Source organism: Chroicocephalus ridibundus, chromosome 2, assembly GCF_963924245.1.
Source record: "Chroicocephalus ridibundus chromosome 2, bChrRid1.1, whole genome shotgun sequence".
NCBI lineage: Eukaryota > Metazoa > Chordata > Aves > Charadriiformes > Laridae > Chroicocephalus > Chroicocephalus ridibundus.
The window spans coordinates 78,212,451-78,234,784 of NC_086285.1; the positions used below are offsets into that span (position 1 = coordinate 78,212,451).

General features: G+C 37.7%; 1 protein-coding gene across 2 annotated transcripts in view; it reads right to left on the minus strand.

Annotated features, from left to right (window-relative positions):
• Positions 1 to 22,334, minus strand: part of EXOC2 (exocyst complex component 2) — a 128,913-nt gene that overhangs the window by 42,160 nt on the left and 64,419 nt on the right. The window contains exons 12-21 of one of the 2 annotated variants that reach the window (XM_063326006.1): positions 21,314 to 21,439; positions 17,186 to 17,310; positions 13,073 to 13,141; positions 12,663 to 12,820; positions 9,655 to 9,776; positions 6,444 to 6,505; positions 3,668 to 3,748; positions 2,624 to 2,683; positions 1,012 to 1,073; positions 33 to 99 (exon numbers count right to left, since the gene is read on the minus strand). In XM_063326006.1, the coding sequence (XP_063182076.1) occupies positions 33 to 99; positions 1,012 to 1,073; positions 2,624 to 2,683; positions 3,668 to 3,748; positions 6,444 to 6,505; positions 9,655 to 9,776; positions 12,663 to 12,820; positions 13,073 to 13,141; positions 17,186 to 17,310; positions 21,314 to 21,439 (932 nt within the window). The remainder of the gene's footprint in view (positions 1 to 32; positions 100 to 1,011; positions 1,074 to 2,623; positions 2,684 to 3,667; positions 3,749 to 6,443; positions 6,506 to 9,654; positions 9,777 to 12,662; positions 12,821 to 13,072; positions 13,142 to 17,185; positions 17,311 to 21,313; positions 21,440 to 22,334) is intronic. The other variant, XM_063326007.1, reaches the window with a different exon arrangement.

A 22,334-nucleotide genomic window follows, 5' to 3' on the forward strand; every position in this document is an offset into this window, starting at 1 on the left:
ATCAGCTTTTTAGAAATAGCAGCAAAACTTACTGAAGAAAGACTTGAGTCTTCATGAATGCTTCCAAACAAATCCGGAGACGAAACATCAACTGAAAGACTAGGAATATTGTTTAAAAAGTGAGTAGTATAGTGATTTTGATTATCTGATACATGGTGGATTCAAATGAACAGTTGGAACAGAAGATTGGAACCTTGTTTCAAGCCCCATCACACCAGATAATAAAGCAGCCCACATTGCTCAGTTTTTCTAAGATGCCCACAAAGTCTGCTGGAGCTTTGTGGACAGACGGTACTGTTGTAGCTACAGACTTTTCCCTCTTAAAAAATTTCAATTTTCTATAATTTCTCTGGTTTGCCACAGATTCTTATTTGTTTTTACATCTATCCAGCCAACAGAGCCATCCAACTAGCAAAAAAGAAAGTGGCGTTAGGAACACAGTTAATTTGCCTTTTGCTAATGCATATTGCAGGTACCAATATTTGCCAAGTCTCTGGCTTTTCAAACAGAAATGATTGGTACTCTTGGAAACTCAGGTTATTCTGACTTGTTTTGGTCTGTAAAATAAGTGGCTCATGAGCAATTATGGAACAAACAAACTTTCAAGAATTTAGCAGAAATACCAATAGAACCAGTCAAAATAAAAGGGAAGAAAAGAAAGGCAGGGGCTGTTTCTCCATGAGTAGACATTACTTAGTGACAAGGACAACTCATTCTGTGTAAGGTCGTGTCAATACCAAACACACCTGCTTCCACAGCACACTACAACTCCTGTCACTGAATAAAATATTATATCTAATAGCATATTCGATATCTTGTACCATGTTTATTACATGATGTCACTGAATTGTTTGGCATAAAAAGTATCTACTCTTGTTTCAAAGCATCGCTAACCAGAGGCAAAAGTATTCACAAGAAATACGAAAAACCAGAGAGGATAAAACCACACCACCATTGAAATTTGAGACCTGCCCCCTCAGACTACACCTAGGGCCTATTTATTTTACTTACTGTGCTGTATCTATGTCACCATCAGGTTTGGTGCTCAGTTGTTCCAAACAGTCTATAAAGACCTAGGAAACAACAAAGCAAGATCTACATTTTCTGCCAGAACTAAAAAAAAAATTCTTAAATTCCCTTTTACCACAGTCAACAGAAGCAGAACAATCATCGTCACCTTTCTTTGTCTTAAACCTTCCATACAGTAACATCTTAGTTACACCTTTTGAATGCGTATTTTTAATTTTATATGCATCACTGTTTATTTAAAGCAAAACACAGGAGTTTTTAATCCTGCTAAGTGATTCTCATCAGGCATGGCTAAAATTATGCAGTGATAGAATCATAGAATCATAGAATCATAGAATCATAGGGTTGGAAGGGACCTCTGGAGATCATCTAGTCCAACCCCCCTGCCAGAGCAGGGTCACCTAGAGCAGGTTACACAGGAACACGTCCAGGTGGGTTTTGAATGTCTCCAGAGATGGAGACTCCACCACCTCTCTGGGCAGCCTGTTCCAGTGCTCTGCCACCCTCAGGGTAAAGAAGTTCCTCCTCATGTTTAGGTGGAACTTCCTATGTTCCAGTTTGTGCCCATTGCCTCTTGTCCTGTCCCCGGGCACCACTGAAAAGAGCCTCGCCCCATCGTCCTGACACCCACCCTTTAAGTATTTATAAGCGTTGATAAGGTCACCCCTCAGACGTCTTTTTTCCAGACTGAAGAGACCCAAATCCCTCAGCCTTTCCTCATAAGAGAGGTGTTCCAGTCCCCTAATCATCCTCGTAGCCCTCCGCTGCACCCTTTCCAGCAGTTCCCTGTCCCTCTTGAACCGGGGAGCCCAGAACTGGACACAGTACTCCAGATGTGGCCTCACCAAGGCAGAGTAGAGGGGGAGGATGACCTCCCTTGACCTGCTGGCCACGCTCCTCTTGATGCACCCCAGGATGCCATTGGCCTTCTTGGCCACAAGGGCACATTGCTGACTCATGGTCATCCTGTTGTCCACCAGGACTCCCAGGTCAAATCTGCCGATTTGCGAAGAAGGCTTTGTTAAAGGTTTTCAGCTGTTCAATCCGAACAGTTGGTCCCAAGTAAACATCACAGAAGCATCACTCAAATCCATTTTTTGCTTCGGTTCATGATGCCTTATTTGAGAAGACTATAAAAACGGTTCAAAAGCCTAAGCCATGCTATCACCTAATTTCAAATACATTAAGAAAAATATCAGATTTTGTTACAAAAAATTTTGGTTTCTGATACAAAAATTAAAAGCTAGAACTTCAGCTGATGAAAATCAGCATTGCTCCTTTTACTGTAGTATATCGATGTTAGATGACATCAGCTCAGCAAGTGTCTCTCAATCATCAGTAAAATCTTGAACAGTCACAATCAGTAAAATACTTGAATATGTCACTTACCCTCTGAGGATCTGATATCATCAGCTTCAGCTAGTAAGCTCTACATACATTTAAAGTCAAACTTTTCTCAGTATTCCAGAGTGTATCAGAGGAATAACAGAGTCATCAACTTCATCTGTCTTTTGGGAAGTGGGCAGGGTACAAAGCAGACATTTTTGTTGATCGCTTGTTTGCGCAAATTCACACTTAGAAGTGCTTGAGTTACCTGCATGATCCCAATGCTTAGCTGGCACACATCCTCCTGTGTTTTCTGCTGCTGGAAAACCTGAAGATGCAAGCATATTATTTCAGCAGAACAGTTTCATGTGGCCTTATTCTCAAGGAAGGCCTGCGTAATCTGTCCCTAAAGAGATGACACAATTATAGGAATGGCTGCTGGGACACAGTGTTTTCTCATGGATCAGTTTCAATTTTTCCCCACCCTAAAAATGGGGAGAGAGAATACAAGTCCCAATAAACAGTCTGACAAGCATGAGGAGATAACACACTAAAAGGAAAGAAGTCCTGGTACCTAGTGCATGTGATATGTATCATTGTTGGCTAATGGAACTGCAGAAAAAGCTTCCAGAATATTCGAAGATCTTTACACCCTAACAAGAAGGATTCGCCATGCACTGCAGATTCTTTTGGATAACGTTGAGAAACTAGAAAAGCTAGCCATAAAAATTTAAAAAAGGGAGGAGAGAGAAACAATACCCATACAGAGGGGCCCAAGAGACTTTGTAAAAGTGTTGAACTTCCTTAGATCACTGAAACTTGACAGAAAATATCAGTATCACAATAAATCAGGGCCTCAAGGTACTAAGTGGATGGGAACAATCAGGACTCCTGATTTAAAATAAAGCTTACAGAAGTAAAAAGCTGAGTTTAAGTTCTGCAAGTAGTTTGGATGCAACAGAGTGAAGAGTAACTCCTAGGAATACCCCCCTCCTTTTATTTTTTTTCCATGTAAATAAAGTCTCTTCAACTGCTATCTCCTACTCTCTAATGCTACATTAGTGGCATTTTTTCAAAAAAACAGCTTTAAAGATTTAAATATAGGTCCAATCTGCCCCATACACACACCATTACCCCTAACAAAGGAAACACAAACAGAATTCTAAAAGCTAGCAGCAGTGAAAAGGGCGTACATGGAGAAAAATAAAGAGGAAAGTTATACCTCTGTATCATTCTCTGAAAGTTCTTGTTCTGAAACCCAATAGTAATTTACATAAAAAGAACGAAAATAAAAGTATAAATCAAAACTTACGCTGGCCTCTCCAGGTTTGCAGTCCAGCACAGTTTTAAGAGATTGCAAGGAATGGATAATGCACTGTTCAAACTGTGATGGCTGAAAGGCAAATGACTTGTTAGCTTTAGATAAGCATGTCAAATGTATACTACACAAATATATAAAAACTTCCATGTCACATATCAAGCTATTTATTTCCAAGTTATCCAAATAAGAAGGGTAAAAAACAAACAAACAAAAAAAATCATACAATTTATATATTACCAGAGGACCCTTTTATACTGATGTACTTTGGTGCTTAAGTTATCTACAGAATTATTATCATTGATCAATGTTTTGGTTTTTTATCTGAATGAGAGAATTCTACACCAAACAGCCTCCTCTAGAAGGGCCGTGAAAGATTTTTATAGTTTGTTTGTGGTAGCATATATTGACAATTACATTATAGATGCCTGTGACACCCTCCCTTCTTCGCCCCTTGATCTAAGTTGGGATAGAATTTCACCTGGGATATCTGACATTTCTGCCTTTTACTTCAGCAAAAAGTTTCTAACAAAACCGGACTGAATCTGCTTTCACATGAAGGAAAAAAATCCACTGGGGGGGGAGCTTTTTTTTTTTTACCTTCAGGTTTCCAAACCTGAAGTAAGAATGTCTTGATGCATGCATCGATTTCACTCTGAAAGTGCAAACGAGTTCACGGCATCAGTCATTAGTCAGTTTTTCCTTGTCTTTCTCTCTTCCCTGTTAAGTCTAAGTCACACCTTTTTTTTTCAAATGAGGCTGTCTGCTGGTATTAGGCAGGCAGCTGTTGTACAGGGCAACATGAAGCAGAAAAGGGGGACATTGTCCTATTGCATCTGGGTCAAAGAGATGGACAAAAGACGCTTCTAAGCCATGTAAACCTGCTTTTCATCCAGTAGATAGTTTATGGCACATCACCAACTTTAGGCTTAGGAGTAACTTTTATTTCTGTAAATGTTGGGGTGGAGGTGGATCATGAAAGTGATGCCTGCACGGGAACCTGAAAATCATTAAAAAAGCCACTAAGATAATCTGTGTATATTAATTTTGTAACCACTTGAAAGAAAAAGAACAGCAGTAAAGTGCTCCTCTTGTTTTTTTTGTTTTCACATAATAAGCCATCACACCTCAGGGAGAGAAAGCTGTTCAGATATGTTATTCTTTGGATATCATAAAACTGAGGAGAGTTGGTTCTGTGTCTTACTGTATCTCTTACCTGGAATATAAATGCTAAAGGGGTTATCAACCAGTATTTCCTACAAACTTAAAATACATTTTCTACCTCAAGCCTAAAATGCCCCCAAATAGACTGCCTGGCCCTTGTTTACACTGTGTCATTTTTGCTACAATTTTTGCTATAATATTACCACAATGAACTCTACTTTAGTAGATAAATAACCCTGCTACGACAAAACGTGGCCAACTGCCACCATTAAAATCTGGCATGTCTAAACCACTGCCTCAAAAGGTATCCAGGGAAGTGCTGTATACAAGGAATCCATGACTGATTTCTAAATACAAAAGAAAAAAAAAAAAAAAAGACTTAAGCCGTTTTTAAATAAAGATGGGTTAGAATGCAGCAAAAGCATAAAGAAAAAAAGCTTTTGTGGAAGATCCTTCCTCCTCTCTCCATTTTACAGACGAATTGTGAAAAACAGAAAAGTTAAGGGACTTGCCCAAGTCAGCGGCAACTGAAACCAAGACCAGAAGCTGCAAATCTGGTTATAATACTACAGTTGCCCAACAACACTCCTTCCTACAATGTGTATATATTGTGACTGGTTAATGCCCTCCTACTCAACTTCAAACACGTATTTATAGAAGCAAATAAGAAAAACCAAAAAAAGTCTGTGGAGCATTCTCTTAGATAATATACACAAAGCAACTCTCCCTCCCACAGGCCCTTTCTGCTTTCGCAGATTGTTTTTAAGTCACACCTACAACATGCTTTGCTGTATTTTAGGCATTACTCATTACTGTTTATTTCCAGAAAGCATCTCACTAATTTATCTGAATTTGGTTTCAAGTCATTTGTTGTTTGTGTGTAGGCACTCTCCTAAATTAGTTGCTTTTCAGTTCAATTTCTCATTATAACATATAAGTGACCTATTTATTTAGCTACAGACCAATTCCATGGTAGTGTGCCTACTAAGTTAGGAAGCATTTTGATGTGAACTGAACTTGTTGTGACCTCAAAAATAATTTTTTTACTTCAGTAAACCATCCCTAAAATATGATGCTCGACTATGAAAGTTATTATTGCTTATGTCAGCAAAATCATGCTAGTGGTCAGCAGTAATTATACTGATACATTTAAATAGCCCCGCTTAAGGCAGAACGTCATGCTACACATCTTGATGCCCAATTCTTATTTATTTTTGTCTCTCAACACATGGCACAAGCCTGCAAAAAAGCTTTTATTTATACTTTCTTCTTTTCCTGTTTTGCACCTTCAAAAATATTGCTGTCTAGTAATACTATTATCACTTAAAGTTACTTCAGACTTAATAGTTTAAGAAGGACAAATAAAAATTTTGGAAAAGGAAGAAAAGAAAAAAAAATATTTGTGTTTGGTGATGGGATCTGTCAAGACTGCTGTAAGTAAGTAACCATCCAAATGAAAAACGTTGGGGTTTTTATCTTCCTCTATTTTAATAAAACTATAGATACCAATATGCATACATACAGACCAAGTCCAAAATATTTCAGTTTTTGGAGAATATAATCCAGCAAAGAAAAAAGCATCTGCAAGACACACAAGTATACCCACCAATGATGTCAAACCTTCATTGTCAACAACCCAGTCCTCCTTTTCAGCTAACCTCTTTATATCTGTAAGACAGAGCAAGAGGGGGAAGGGCGGGGGGAGGGAGAAGGTATTCATTTTCATCATTAAAACCTCCTTAAACTTAAGAAGATAAACCACAGACATTGTGACTGCAATGACTAGGCATACAAGCAAATAGCACTAAAAGCTTCAAAGCTTTCAGCATTCTCAAATGACTAAGAATGGAACTCATACATGGTATGCTGGTGACACCACATAGAGAAGCCTATCTGTGATACATGGCAAGAGTTCCATGAAGCACATCTTTTACTGGAAAGCTGAAAATTAAAGGAATATTGTGAAGCCTTTGGGTTTGTTTTTATTTTGTAAATTTTTAATCACAACATAAAATACTGCATTTAAGAACCCAAGTCTCTAGTCTATTATACTTCATCTCTAAATTAAAAATGAAAGAAGAGCTGCCCAGCATTTTAGCAAAGACAGAAAGGACAGCATATAATTCATATTTAATGACTATAAAAGAGGCTGAGAGTCCCCACGCAGGGTCAAGGATCCGTGGTGTTAGACTTTCTTCAAAAATACCTGAAGGCATATACAAAAAGCACTCTCTTCCTCTACCCAGAAGGTGCCAGCTTTTGTAGGCTTACTGAAGTTACCAGGCGTTAAGTCTGGATGTGAATCCAAAGCTCATGCACTCTAAACAAAATTCCTCTACGGAATTCTGCATAATCGCTTTTTTGGGGGCTTAATCGACTTGTAAACAGAACAAAGATGAACTGTGTGCAGTTTGTACAGGCTTTGACATGCAGGTTTTTTTTCCACACACAAATTGCTCATCAGAACTGCCTGTACATCATGAAACTCCCTTTCAAATGAGCAAAAATTTCAGTGAATTACCATCTCTCCCCAAAATCCAAGAAAAGAGGATAACTAATGCATGCCAAAAAGTATCTTCACTATCTTGGTGCTTTACTTAGGTAAATTAAGAAGCTTGGTTGTGGTGTCATACCCTGCAATTCTGCATCTCATGGAAGCATAACCTTAGTGAGGATAAAAAGTATTAAGGGTTCGTGCAGAATAATTACTCTGTTCATTTCCCTATTTAGTAAACCTGTTAATTCAACCAATATTCTTGCGAGGCTTTAGGTTGCACTGGTCAGCCTTTGCATGCTTTTGCGGCTGCTCCATTTTTCATTCTGCTCTGAGCTGCTACAAAAGTAACATATTTCTTTCTCGTATTTCACTGCTTACCAAATTCCAGTCAAATACATTCATGTAAACCCCCTGTCTAGTCTGGCATTCACATAATTTGGCTTTCGTGACCTTTATGACCAGTGATCACATACGAGAGAGAAAAAAAACACAGACTGCTTCTCAGGGCCAGCATGAGTATACGGTGTTTATCATAAGACAACAAGAAAACCCTTTGCGTGGGCAGGTTTGTCCTATTTGAATAGTTAGAGTGCTCTATTAAAAAATTTAACTGATCTGAATGCCTTTACCAACTTACAGCACGCAGCAAGATATGAGACTGAGCTTTATACCAGCAGTCTACGCAGCTCAGATTTCAGAGAGATTATAGAGGTGAGATTCAAGTCCACGAGGAGCCTTTTTAACTTGTGTATTACAGACAGAACTACATCTGAGATCCACTTACATAGCTCCATGAGAACATCCATTAACTGACCTTTCACTGGTTCCCTAAAAATAACAGCTTCTCCAAGGGTCCAGTTAACCCGGATCTGAACAAAGAACTGGGCTATTGTTATGATGCATCAAGCACGCAAAACTAGTAAGACAGCCGACTTTTTGGCAGAGAGCTTCAGCACTAATCACGTATTGGAGCTCTCTGGACCACACTGGAGAAGCTAGGTGGATAGCTCAGAGATTTGATAAGCTAAGAATTGTCAGCAAAACGGTTTGGAGCTAGATACTTCCTTCCTTTGAAACGTCAGGACAGCTGAGGAATCACTCACAATTTCTAGACAGAGGGCAGTCAGTCCAATAATACCACGCTCATCTCACCATTAAAAAAAAATAAAATATCTTTTTCACCTACCATTTTTAAAAAATAATATATCTCAATTGCCCTAAATGAAGAAAAGAAAAAGAGACTTCCACATACTTTAAGTGAAATCTGCAATAGTGGTAATGCTTTCTGTATAGAGTTTTAAAGAGACAAGACAACCTATGTACTTGTGTGGCCAACAAGTTTGACATTACGGCAGAAAAGTAATGTTAACACTGAAATGGGATTTAATAAAAGAATTAGGAACCAAGAATACAGTTCACCTCAACATTGAATCAAATAAACCATAGAAGCCTTATGATTTGTTGTCATCAAAATTTTAAAAATTTGCTTAATGTAGCCACCTGCACTTAGCACGCTTGAGGCTTGAGTAAAACACTTCGCTTCGTGTCAGCCTACAAAATAATGATGAATCATATGTTAAAGATTAAAAACGGATTAAACTGTAAGATTTAAAAAGCCCTGTTTTTCTTTTAACATTGAGGGCAATTAGTCTTTTGGAAACAAACCCTGCTAAGTGAATTAGTAGATCAATCTGCCCTGATTTTAACAGACATTTATTTCTGGAAGATTTACTTCATTCACATTTAAGTTTCAGAGTTGAATACAAGACGGTAAGATGAATGGCCTCTGATGCACATAGTGTCACATTAGATTTAGAGAATCTGTTACTGGCCTTGACAATTAAGACATTTATGGCAAAAGCTATGTACACAGCAGGAAGCTTGGGGATTATAATGTTAGTAAAAGGCCTTGAAAAACACAATACTAAAATACTTCATAAAGGGCTGTGGACTTTTTTTTTTATTGGGAGTAGGACATTGCTTATTTAATTCTTCACTTTACAGAAGAACACAAAAAAGAAAATAAATGATATTTCCAATATGGGAAAGCTGCATCACGAGATAAATCACTTGGATTGTAAAACTGTCCCAAGCCAAAGGAAACAGATCTAAATTACTATATTAATTAGACTAAGGGAAGACTCATAACACACACATCTGTCAGAAAAGTGAAATACTTGAGTAACTACAGAACTCAGAGGAGTCCACTGCCACTACAATACCTGTAACAAACATGGTTACCTTCCAGAACATGGTTTGACCTAATCAGAGAGAAAAAAATATATGACAGTAAGCAAAGAGACCTGCAGCCTTCTATTACCTTCAGCTGTGTGTTGTAAGGTCACTATAATGCAACGTACACGAAGGTCCAAAATAAGATCCTGGATGATTTGAAGCATATCATTGGGTATCTCGAGTGCAGTAAGAGACTCAGAACTAAGCCTGGAAAGCAAATAAAGTTAGGTTTCTTTAGGCTGATATAACTTCATTGAGATTTTAGATGTTTTCTGTGTATGTGAATACAGTAGCTCCACCCGCAGCATGTCTTGGAAAACTGATTATCCCATTCAGAAAAGATTAATTATTTGCTTAATTCAGAAGCTTGCAAATACAGATTTTTTTTTTTTTTTTTTTTTTGTAACATTACAATAATGTCATCACAGCAACATGCCAGCTTTTCCCACTGTCCTCTTGCACTTCCCCACCTGCCTTTCTGCATCCACCTTTTGTCTTATGATACAAGAATAATCCTTATGGAGCAGAAGTAGCTTTTTTTGTTGTTTTTATGTGAATGCCTAGATCAAATCCTATGTCCACAACAAGATTTCTGAGATAATATTTACCCACATTACAACAGCAACAGCCATCAATCTGCCATAAATAGTGACATGGCTGCGCATCAGATTGCCAAGAGTATACACACTTAAGGAGCCAAAATACAGCTACTGAATCACCTGCAGAGTGAAGAGTGAATTTATTCATTGTTTTGCTCCCAACTCTGACCAGGCACAAATCATCAGTTACTACAGCTGAGGACTGAAACATTCATTTCCATTTTTTCCTTCAGAAATAGTAACACAGCAGCTGCTCGCAAGGAAGAGCATTTCAGTCACTGCTGTTTGCCTTCCTGGTAATACTGAGCAAAGCACAGGTAACAGAAAATACCAAAGAACAGGAGTAGGAAGGCACAAGCAAACAAGTCTGAGCAATAAGTGGAACATTTCCAATCATCCACCTGTAGGCTCCAGTTCCTTACCCCTGGTGTTGGGGCATAAGCCATCAAAACCATCAGACTGCTACCTGCTCAGCACAATTACTGAATTAGTAGGTTACATAAATTTGCATTACCTCAGCCATCCAGGAAATACAGGATGCAAACACCCATCTGTGAGAAGTTTAAGTGGCTTTAGACTGCACGGAAGTATTGTACTTAATGCTGATGCCATTTCTAAGGGAGCACGCAGCTGTCATATCCCCAAGATCATCTTTTCCCCCTCAGATAACTCACCCTAACAAATACAAACCTTTCTATCATTACAATAAGGCAGAAGTCTTGCCGACAATTGCTTCACTTTATCACCTAGCTCTAATTTATCCTCTGGAATCTATTCGTATTAGGCAATGACAGAACGGGGTACAAGAGAAAGACTGTGTAACCACTGTGTGATAAGTATCAACAAGCAGAAAAATTAAGATCACACAGATATAATGCCAACTCCATGTTATTTAGTTTTTTTAAGATTTCGCATTCTTAAACACAAGCAGAAAACGGTAAATCATTCATGAGATAATTGAAAAGAGTAAAATTCTATCACCTGCTTCACAATGACTTTATGTTAGAAACAATAAAAATAAAACTTAAGCTATTACCTAACTTTGCAACACATAAGGTTTTTAAGCAATGTGTAGACTCTTCATGAGAAGAGTCCAGCTTCATCATTGCTGTGAGTCACAAGAATTTATTAGATTGTCAAAGTGTAGGGGCTTGAAAAGAAAAGCATTTGCAGCACTTGCAAAAACTTCTGACCTGGTTGTCACTGGTTGGTACCCCATCATGGTATGTTCAGTTCCTCTTCTCCAGATTGCCCCTTTTCTTCTCTACTTTTGACCACTTTTCATTAAAATCTAGCTCACTTTAGTAAAGTGTCAGCACAGGCATCAGTAAGAACATGAGGTAGGGAAAAGAGTGGGAGGCAGAGAGAATTTCCCCAGCTCTCAGTTCAGTTGTTCACTACCAGGGCAGTGGCCAGAAAGGAAGAGGAGATTCTCCGAAAAACACGCTTCTTATAGGATATAACCTCAGCCTGGATCACACCTCAGATGGCAGGACTCTGAAGCACAACCAACCTTTAGAGAATCTGTTGGTTAAATTTCCAAGCCAATGTTACAGATGTGCAAGTTTTAAATTCTAGAATTTTATAATTTGAGTAAAATTGGATTGCTCCCTTGCCCCTTTACATCTCTTCATCAAATGCCAAGTCAGTTCCTTCTTAAATTGGAAGTTTTCCATAAAATTCAGCCAGAATAAGAAACTTCACATGGATTTTTTTTTTTTTCTAAATGGTTAAGGTACAGATATTGTAACTGACAACAGACTTCAGGGAAAGTGTTAAGCAGACTTGACAACAGGTACGTATCACTGCTAGCTCCATCTGCAATGATAATATCCAATTATAATATTTGCTTCTTACCTACTTTGAAAACTGCAGATAAGAAGTACAGTATCATACCCAGGTATTACTCAAGTTTCCAAAAGATAATGACAATTCTTATACCCTCCATAAAAAAATAGAAGCAAATTCTGTATATTAATGAGACATCTTGTAATTAATGACATGCATTACTAAGTTGATACATAAGTGTAAGCAGAATGGCATTATAAACAAGAGTATCACCTTCCATAAAACAACTATAAAAGTAAATTATGATTTAAGAATGATACTATAGTGCGAAGCATGCTATTTTCACCCATTTTAGCAGAGATAGGAAGACATGTAGCAAATGAAACAGATAATTGCTTTCTACCCTAAAGAATCAAATCCTGTTTCATTCATGGAGTGTCTATGCTGTGCCAGGCAAATACTTTACTCAAACTTTTTCATAAGATGCTATGGAAAAAAAATGAATATATCATTACATAATGCCTCATGGTATAGCCTTATTTATCAATTACGCTTGCACATAGAATCCTAAATCTGCCATAAGTAATTTTTGAAAATGTTAACATTTTCACTGCTCAGGGTATTTAATGCAATAAACAAAACGATTTGTCTTAAAGCACACATATTCCAGGAATAGCATAATTTGGAGGTCCACAGATCCATTTACCTTACAGTCTGGATAACATGTGTTAGCCACTGGCCAGAAAGTTCAGATTTCATCTCCCAGCCACCATACTGTCTTGATTCTCCTTCTCTGAGGCTGAATGGAAGCAAAGCTCCACGGATAAGTTTTACCAGAGAGTGCATCACTTCCTGAATCATTTTCTGCATCAGAAGAAGGGAAAGAAAAATCAAGGAAAAAGCTCTATCAATGTGCTTAAGCAGCCATATACTTGCTATACACAACAGCTTGAAACATACGATTTGCAGGTGGCTCCACATGGTAGAAAGCAGAGGAGAAGGAGGTATAAGGGCACACATATTATTTAAGAAATATGACTTTCAAGGTGGTGACACTAAAGTATCCTGCTATGCAGGACAACCGAAAGAAAATAAGGTTTCCCCCCCGTAACTTACCTTGAAATCATTTTGTCTTTGCCTAGCGTTTTTCTTTGATCTTTCCATTTGGCCAGATTTTTCAGCAGTCTTGTGAAAATGAAAAAATTGAAAAGTGTAAGTATCTCATAACCACTGTTAAAATAATTCTGAAAAAGGGGGTTTCAAAGTGAAGAAGTGAAAACTGATGAGTTTATGATGCAATTACAAAAACTCACTCACGGTAGCCGCTCAATAAGCAAAGACTATATAATCAATAAACTCCACTTACTGTAGGTCAGTGCGCTAATGTTTAATTCTGAGGAACAATGTGTATTTAAGACAGAGTCAGAGACAAGCATAAGAGCAGCTCTGTCAATACGAACTTCATTTGGTCAAAGTTTTCTCACTGTAATCTTAGTGAGAGCTAAAACATATATAGTCCAATCATGCATCAAGTTTATATGAAGAAACTCTATTTTCTCAGCATGGGAGCTGCCCAGAGAAGGACACAGAGGTGAAGTGGGAGACACTTCTTGGAATGAGGGCAATTTGGAATTGTAACATAAGAGGGGGAAGACTGACGGTTTTTGTTTGTTTTTAGGAACACCATTTTGTTGGCAATGCTCTTTAAACAATTCAACAATCTGTAAAAGAGACTCTGCAAAGTAATCAGCATCTTCATGGACGGTTCACTTTGAAAAACAAGGAACGTGAGTACACTTTGCACGAGACAGTTACAGTTGAAGAAAAACATGGTTTGACTAATAGTCTTCCTGTTTGTAATTCTAGCCTTCTGTGGAGTCTACTGAGAACGCAGTAGAGTAAATTATACCAAAAAAGTTATTTCAAATACCGAGTTAAGTGCAGGTGTAGAATTTTATAGTTAGAAAAATCTCCCATTTTATGTATGTACAGCAACATCTACTGGACAAGAAGTGCAATAACACGACAAGAGTTTGTCTTGTCTCAAAGAGAATCAGTTTACTTCCAAGTTATTAATTTGAAATGCTGTATATTTCAAGTTGCCTTGAAAAATGCTAAAGCATTTCAGATTTTTGAGGTAAAATAAATAAGCAAAAATTAGAGAAAAATAAAACTGCTTAACAGTTTTGGAAAATAAATAGCTATGAAACTCTTGTACTTTAAAGCTCTGAATGATACAGTTTCAGACAACTCTTGAGTTACTGCTGCATATAATACCCACTCTCTCTTCTAACGCCTTAAAAAGAAAATAAGCTGTATTCCTTTAAAACTCAGGTATCAACTTAAAATTCACACTGTTTTACAGCTGGATTAAAGAACAACAAAAAAATTCACAGATCTTTGATATCTTTTTTTTTTTTTTTCTTAGTGGTTTTGCTGAAGACCAATCTTATACCTTTCCTGCACAGACAGACCAAAACTATCTTGTGGTAAGACCAACGGTTACTACTCAAATATGTGACTTCACCTAGAGTGATTCAAAGAACTCAACTTTTTAAACTGTTGGAAATACCACGTAAATCTTTAACTGACAATATTTTAAGGCATATAGCTAACCTTTCAGAACTAAAAAGAACAACCCCTCAGAACCCTACAAACTGAACAAAAGAAAATACAGCTTGTTATTCATACGTGGGGATTTTCTTTACACATTTTTAAAATGTCTTGAAGACTTGAATAAGCTAGCTGAAATGACCCTCTACACCATTTTCACACAACTTTTCTTGAAAAACTGTAGCAATCACCTTGCTTCCTGACTGACAGTAAATAGCAAGCAACATGGTAAATGAAATTTCTTTATGGGCAATTAAAATCTGTATGGTTTCTGACAGAAAAATATATAAACCTTGAGTCTTGAATGGGATGTGGTGACAGACATTCTTAGGTACCCTAGAAGTAGCCTTCTAGCTTATGCCAACCCCTTCTCCCACTCGTCCTCTGTTGATTGTGGCATGCAGAATGCAGAACACACAAAAGGAACTGAGGGCACCATCCCTCATCTCTTCCTGAGAACCTGGGGGGCCTCCGTAAGGACCAAAGAAGCAGAAGAAATCAAATGTATGGGGATTAATTTCTCAAAAGCTCAGAATCTGGCCCAACAGAAGGACAGCAGATGTACCTTAAAGACTAATAGGAAAACTACCTCCTCCTCCTTTTTTTTTTTTTTTTAAATACATGGAAACAATGTTTTGTTCAGACATGACATAAGATCACTGCATTTTCCACTTACAGTCATTTTCATGAGCATAATTTCTCAACCTTGTTTACAGTTCAAGTCTCAGTTTCTTTAGAAATTGCTTTCTTTTTCATTGTACTCAGAAAAAAGAATCACAATAACTTAACAAGTGAATTTGTAAAGTCTAATTTCCAATGGTACTGTTGTCAAATATAAAGGTTGCAATTTCCCTTATGAAATGAATTATTTTTCTGAAAGTCAACAATACTAAGGTTTCTTCTTGATTCTACTTCCTTCACTGAACATTATGAGTAATTGTCATACCTTTCTTTTGATTTTATCATGTAAAATGAGGTTCACAAATAGAATCTGTCACTGGAGCTAAAATGCTGTATATATTGTGTTCAACATATAAAGAGATACAGCACCTGTCAGTATCATCACATGAACATGTTATATTGATTTATAGATAGTGGCAATAAACAGAACGGCCGCTTGAAAAGTTAATTCTTTAGTTAGTCAGAGAAAAGGAAAATGACGGAAAATGACAAATAAGCTTCCAAATTTCCCTTCCCAAGGGTTTTGTTTTATTTTCTACTAAAGCTGCAAAGACTGGTAGATTCTATGGCTGTAGTTCTGCTTTAGGGACAATTTTGTAATGGAATACTGTAGCTGTGATGACTTAAGGATTTAAGCACAGCAGGACACCGTAAGCATGGCAGGATAAAAAAAAAATCTCAACGAATGAAATTATATAGCAACAGTTAAGCAGAGAAGTTTTAGATGCACAAACTTTTAGGTTCTATATAGAAGCTGGTCTGAATAACATGCACGACCAAGAGCTTGCTTATTTTCCACCTGCTCTGTATTATCCCAACTATCTCTGCATCTCTTTACAGACCTTGTCTTCAGAGTTTTTTACTACCCAGAATGAGTGAGCCCAAATAGCAGTCAGCAGGACTTCTCAGTGATAGCTATGCAGAGGAGGTGTGAACTAGTGCCTTATCAACTGTTGATGGAACAGAGAGCTGCCTTTCACTACACTTCAATCATGTGTTTGTCTTTGTCAGACTTGCTTCTTGGGAATATGCCATTACTACAGTTCTCCTGGAGAAGAAACAACATGGCTTGAGGACCAGAAGTGAACTTTCTGTAAAACATACTGTACTTCTGTGACCAAATTTTAGCGCTAACACAAATGCCAAAGCTATTGCATTTATCTGGTAATCACTATGATGGTGAACTGTATATTACTAATATCAAATTAATTATGAAAGTTATCCTTTCAAAATCTGTTAACAGTGTGCACATAAAAACAGCTCATCGTGAATCATTATTCTTCCCTCCTCCTTTCCTGGATTATCAAGATTATATTTACATAATTTGTAAAAACCATATCATCTGAGCAAGAAGGACTCGAAGCACAGGTGACTGCACTTCCAGACTCGACTACCCTATAGTATGTCTGTGTACACCACCACTCTGGGCCTTGGTCATTTTGCAACTCTGGCCTTGAACCTATCATCACTTTCAAATATCTAAAACTCGAGAAATGAGTACTCTTGTTCCAAAGAAAGGAAACAATTTTTTTTTCTGTATGACTTTGTCTCTTACATATCTCTATTCCTCATGCAATTTGCTATTTCTTCAGATCACCAATGAAGCTATGAATAAGAGGTGAAACTACATAGATATTGACTCCAGCACCTGGAAAACACACAGAGACACCGCTAGCAGAATTCTAAGTAATTCCAGTGTACGCTTTTGTTCTTTTCAAAACAAAAAGAATAATCTCACTTCTATAGGTTAATATTGCAAGACACTTTACTAGTCAAAGTAGCAGCTCTCAAATGTGTAAGAGTCTACATATTGTTTTATAAACCTCTCCGATTAAAATAAATCCAGTCACTTTTTCCAGTGAAATATAATACTTCAAACACAATTATTATGGAGCGTTGTTACTCAAAAGTCAATTTATATAGAAGAATCCATACCTCACTGAATAAACTTCCATTCACATAAGAAATCCAGAGCTTCCAGAAGTTGGGCAGCTGACTTACAACAAGTTTTGTCAACTTTTCAACAAATACAACTTGCTGAGGAGCTTTGTATCGCCAAGCTAAAAGGGAGAGAGAGGATGGAAACAGGAAAATTAAAAAACTTTGAATTAATAATAATAATAATAATAAAAAAATGTACTACTAGCTTGCTGCTGCTTTGTGTTACGCAAGTGACTATACAGTATATGTAAAACCAGTCAGGTAAGAATGGAAAAATTTAAAGCCCAGTCCACATATGTGTGAATAACTGGTACACATACAAGCTCTTTTTCTTCCCTTCTTATATGCTTACAAGGTGCCAGCACTATGACAATATATACAGAACACGCCTTCCTTGTAGGGGTATCTAATGCAATCCACCTAACAATCCATTGAGCCAGTCTTCTGTCTTCAAACCACTCTAAAAGGTAAGGTAACATGAAAGCAATCAAGACAATAGAAGTTTCAAATTATGAGGTGGTGATGCAGAAGAAACAGGGCTGATAGATGGGCTAATGATTAAGGCAAACAATGGAAACTGGAAGATCTGCTTTATTTCCAGCTCAAAAAATTTTCCATTGTGGCCTGAGGCAAGTTGCCAACCTCTCATCTTCGTTTTCATTTGTTTGGTAAAAATCTTTTATATGAAAAACAGGAGAGATTCCAACATTGTCATTAAAACTCAATAAATGTATCACTAATTATATAATGATATTCCTGGATGAAGAACACAATCATAACACATAACACTGCGGAATCTTTCCCTTCACGAACCTACTTACATTCCTGGTATGCTGGAATTAAACACATCAGGAAAATAGCTTACATTTTGGCAGCAGATAACTTTTCTCAGTTTCTTATCAAATGGGGCAAAAGCGGGGGGGGGGGGGGGGGGGGGGCGGGGCAAGGGGAAGGGTAAAGAGAAAGCTGAAAAAGGGAAGAAAAAAGTACTAATTAACACAGAAAACAAAGGAAAGCCTGTGAAATACTTTTCTATAACCATCTGCCTTCTCCATTGAAACCTTCTTTTATGTTGTTTTAACAAAACAGTTTAACAAAACAAAATATTTAACCTCAAGAATTAGAGTAAACTTTAGAACACTGGGAAAAAGGAATCACGGATTTTTTGAAAAAACCCAAAACAACCAACCAAAAAACCCAGAAAACAAACCCAAAACACTTAAAGAGGTCCACGTTTGTTGGTGTAGGGTTTTTTGTGTGTAACTCTGGTCTTTTATAAATGATAAAAGTTAAAAACATGATATTACCCTACATAACTCTGTCAAAATGCAGAAAGATGTTGGGTGAAATAGCACTTTTTGTCTTAACTCTGCCAGAGAATATTGCCTACACAGAACAGGAGTTTGCCAGTTAGGCAAAAACAGTTGCCTAATAGGAGGCTAGGTAACTAGTGGGTTTCACCAGAGCCTGTTTTATTGTGTTGATAGACAGTCTTGAATCTCCTTGAAGTACAGCGTGCCTTCAGCAGCATCCATTTGTCAAGGTGCGGGTCAATTATTGGTCCATTTCTTTAGCGGACAAATAAACATCTGCAGTACGCAAAAATGTTCTTTTTCCTCATGGCAAAAATGTTCAGGGACTCTGGATTAGTATTTGAAAATCCAAAAAAAAAAAAAAAAAATCGCAACAGAAGCCCAAAATTTGGAGAGAGACTGACATAACTGAAGCATAACTCTGCTGAAAACGATGCATCTGTTTAGCAGGCATGAAAACTTCAAAACTCAACTACCAAAGCTCATAGGCCGGACACAGAATGTGAGAGCACTACTTTTGCCAGCTTGGTTTATGACTGTCAGAGAACTAGTCTAGACCCAGTAGCAGAAAAACTCATTAACATAAGCTGTGACTACGCCAGGAAGCTGTGCCAACACTGCTATAGCAACAGAGGCTCTGTAACACCAACAAACCCGAAATTCTAACCAAAAGATTTCAGGTCCTTCAAGAAACCATTTCATCTTTGCCAAAAGCTCCACCACCAACCCAAGGTTATAACCAGGGATGTCTAGTCCTAACTTGAAATACACTGGCAAGACTTACTTCACGTATGAAATTCTTTTCCACTCCAGGAAGCACAATTCAGGCCTATTTCAAAGATTGCCTTAGTCCCTAGTCTGCAGACAGCAGATATTTATTAGAATAACCTATTGCACATCATGTCAAAAGGACATCCTGGCCATAAATTCAGGATATTTTGACTTTGTCGCTAGAGAAAGCTCCAATGTATGTTAAAGCAGAAATTTTCTTTTATTCTATTTATTCTATTATAATCTGTGCTGTAACATCCTAAAGATGAAACTACAGCTATTGTTTACATATCCTCATGAACACATGCTCAAGCAAGAGCTGAATGTTATTTGAATGGTGCGGTTTTGAATTTAAAGTAATTTGTTCAAACAATCTCATGGACAATCACTGTTAATCACATTAGCGAAAAAAAAAAAAACAAACCCCACACCAAAACATCCAAAAACCCCAGAGACACCGCTCCTCAAATTTGCTAAAAACCAAAAGGATGCACAAGCAACCTGAAAACAGCACATCACGGCATATTTGGAATGGCAGCTCCTGCACAGGTATCCTAAGTGGTTGGTTTGCTTTGGCTCTCCACTCAGAGAAAATCAAGGGATGGTAGAGATTTAAACTGCTTGTAAGCATGCAGCAGGCACTTGCAACTAAATACCAATAAACCCAACTCAGAGGCAACTCATTCTAACTCTAGGGTCTTTGCAGTGGGTTATTATGATGCTCTGACCAATCCTCCAGTTTTCCTTTGAGTCTTGGTTTAAACTCATGGCTACAGAATCTGTAAAGCTAGCTGCAGACTTCTCTTTTCCAGTTTGTAAAAGGTTATGGATCCATAACTAAGACTTGAAAAGCAAAGATAGCCAACTGAATTGGAATTGCCTTCTCTCGATGCAACTCTTTAACCAGAAACACATGCAAAATAATTCAAACAAGGAAAAAATAAACTGGATTTTGGATGTTGCTTGCTACATTAAGTGTGGCATGTGTATTGTTAGTGGATGGTATCCAACGACAACCAGGAATTTACCGTTTTACTCTGTAAAACTTGTTAATCAACTTCATGCAAGGCTTTGGGCTGAGAAAGGACAGGGGTAACAGTAATACAGTAATGTAATTACTTGGTATACACATACATTTTGAGGAGCCTGTGTAACTTACATTTTGGAATACAAACATTCACCCTCAAACTGTGACACAACTTAATTGTCTTGCCATGTGAAGATACCCTGTAGCAGCACAAGAATGTACAATTCTCATTATTCTTCATTCCATGTTCTTGACAGATTCCTCTTTTTGCTCAAAAAAAAAAGTCAGGTATTTATGGACGGTTCTTCAAGGAAGTCCATGGAATTGGGAGAAGAGCAACATCAAAGCAAACCAAAGCCAGAAAGTTCTTCATAAAAACCCACTTTCTGCAAAAAAAGCACTGCGGTAAGAAATTACTTAGCTTGTGAAAAACATGGTTTCTGTCTCCTGTGATGTCAGCATTGCAAGACTCCCGAAGGTGAAGTTGTTTGGACAAGGGTGTTGAAGACACTTAGGACAAAAAAAGGGTCAGCTGGTTGTGGACACACTGCTTGAGCTTAGTCACACACTTTGTTTCCCTTTCCGGGTTTGCAGAATTAGAGAACATGGACCAGATATTTGAAGTCACAGAAGAACCAAATGCAAAGAGAGTCATCTTAGCAACCACAACACAAAAGGTATAACAGCAGCAAAAGGTGGTAGGCAGTAGGTGGTTATGTATGCCAAAAAAAAAAAAATAATTCTCATTTTGTAGAAAAAAGACTCTTACTACCGTGACTACATTTTAAGAAAGAGATTTCAGCTATGAACTACTTTTGCAAAAAACACAGAGGAACCCTTTAGTAAGCAACGGTAATGCATGAGAAGAAAGAATTTTATTTGGTACCAAACCAAAACAAACACAGAGAATCTGGGGGTTTGTTTGGGGTTTGTTTTTTTTTTTTTTTGTTACACCACACACGGGACATCGGGAACTGCAGCTTTGTTTTTCCAAATAAAACAGATGCCTACCATCATCACGGCCAGACTGAAAGCTGCTGCCCCTTTTCAATGAAGCAGTTTGACTGAGATGGCCAATTGGTGACGGACGCACATCACTGTCCAGGTCTAACATGGGGCTGTGGAGCAATGAGTTGCCTAGGGAGGGGGGGGAAAAGAAGTTATAAAGATTTTGCACACCAATCGACATGAAACTGCATGCTGCCTGTGGAATTCTAATTTAATTCAGAAGTGATACAAGACAAAAGTTATGTAGCAAACACGTTCTTGGTCTCACTTACTTAGACTCTTTGTTCATCCACATCAATGCTATTCAATAATTCCACTATTGATTCCTGTAGCAAGGCCAAAACCACAAGTACCGTGTGGGAAATATCATTCTTTGGTCTGTATGTTGCTCTGGTTTTACTTTAATTAATGCCCTACAATTAGTTGCTTGAAAGCCATAGATAAATATGTATTTATGCCATTAGTGACAGGGCACACACTTTTTTTCTGGTGTACGTCTAAATATACTTTTCAACACCAAAAGTTTCTTGTGCCTCCAGCTGAAGCAGTTAAGGGCAGAGGGTTCAACTACTTCTTAGCTGTTTGACCTCTACAGAGATCAGGTAGAAAGAATCCATCGACCACGGAGCAGATGCAGTGTATGCTTGTGCATGTCTGTAAAACACCCCGTACTTACACATATCTACAAACACACAAAATATTTCCCAGTGTATCAAATATTATTTTTTTTTCCCTTTGGGTGCCTGTCTATGTGTATGTCACTATTAGCAAGTCCTAAGCAATGATCTAATCTGAGAGAGGTGGATACTTGGAGTCTACTGTACCTTTCGGAAAACAACCATATAACAATGAGCAGACCATGATGTTTTTTTAATGTACTGTAACACTGCCAATACTTCTTTTAAAGTCTAAATTGCTGCTTTTGTGTGCATTTCACCTTGCAGACACATTTCTGAAAGAAACCATCAAAAATAATTTCAGCATTGGCCAACTGAGCTGTAACAGATAAACTTTAATTGCAATT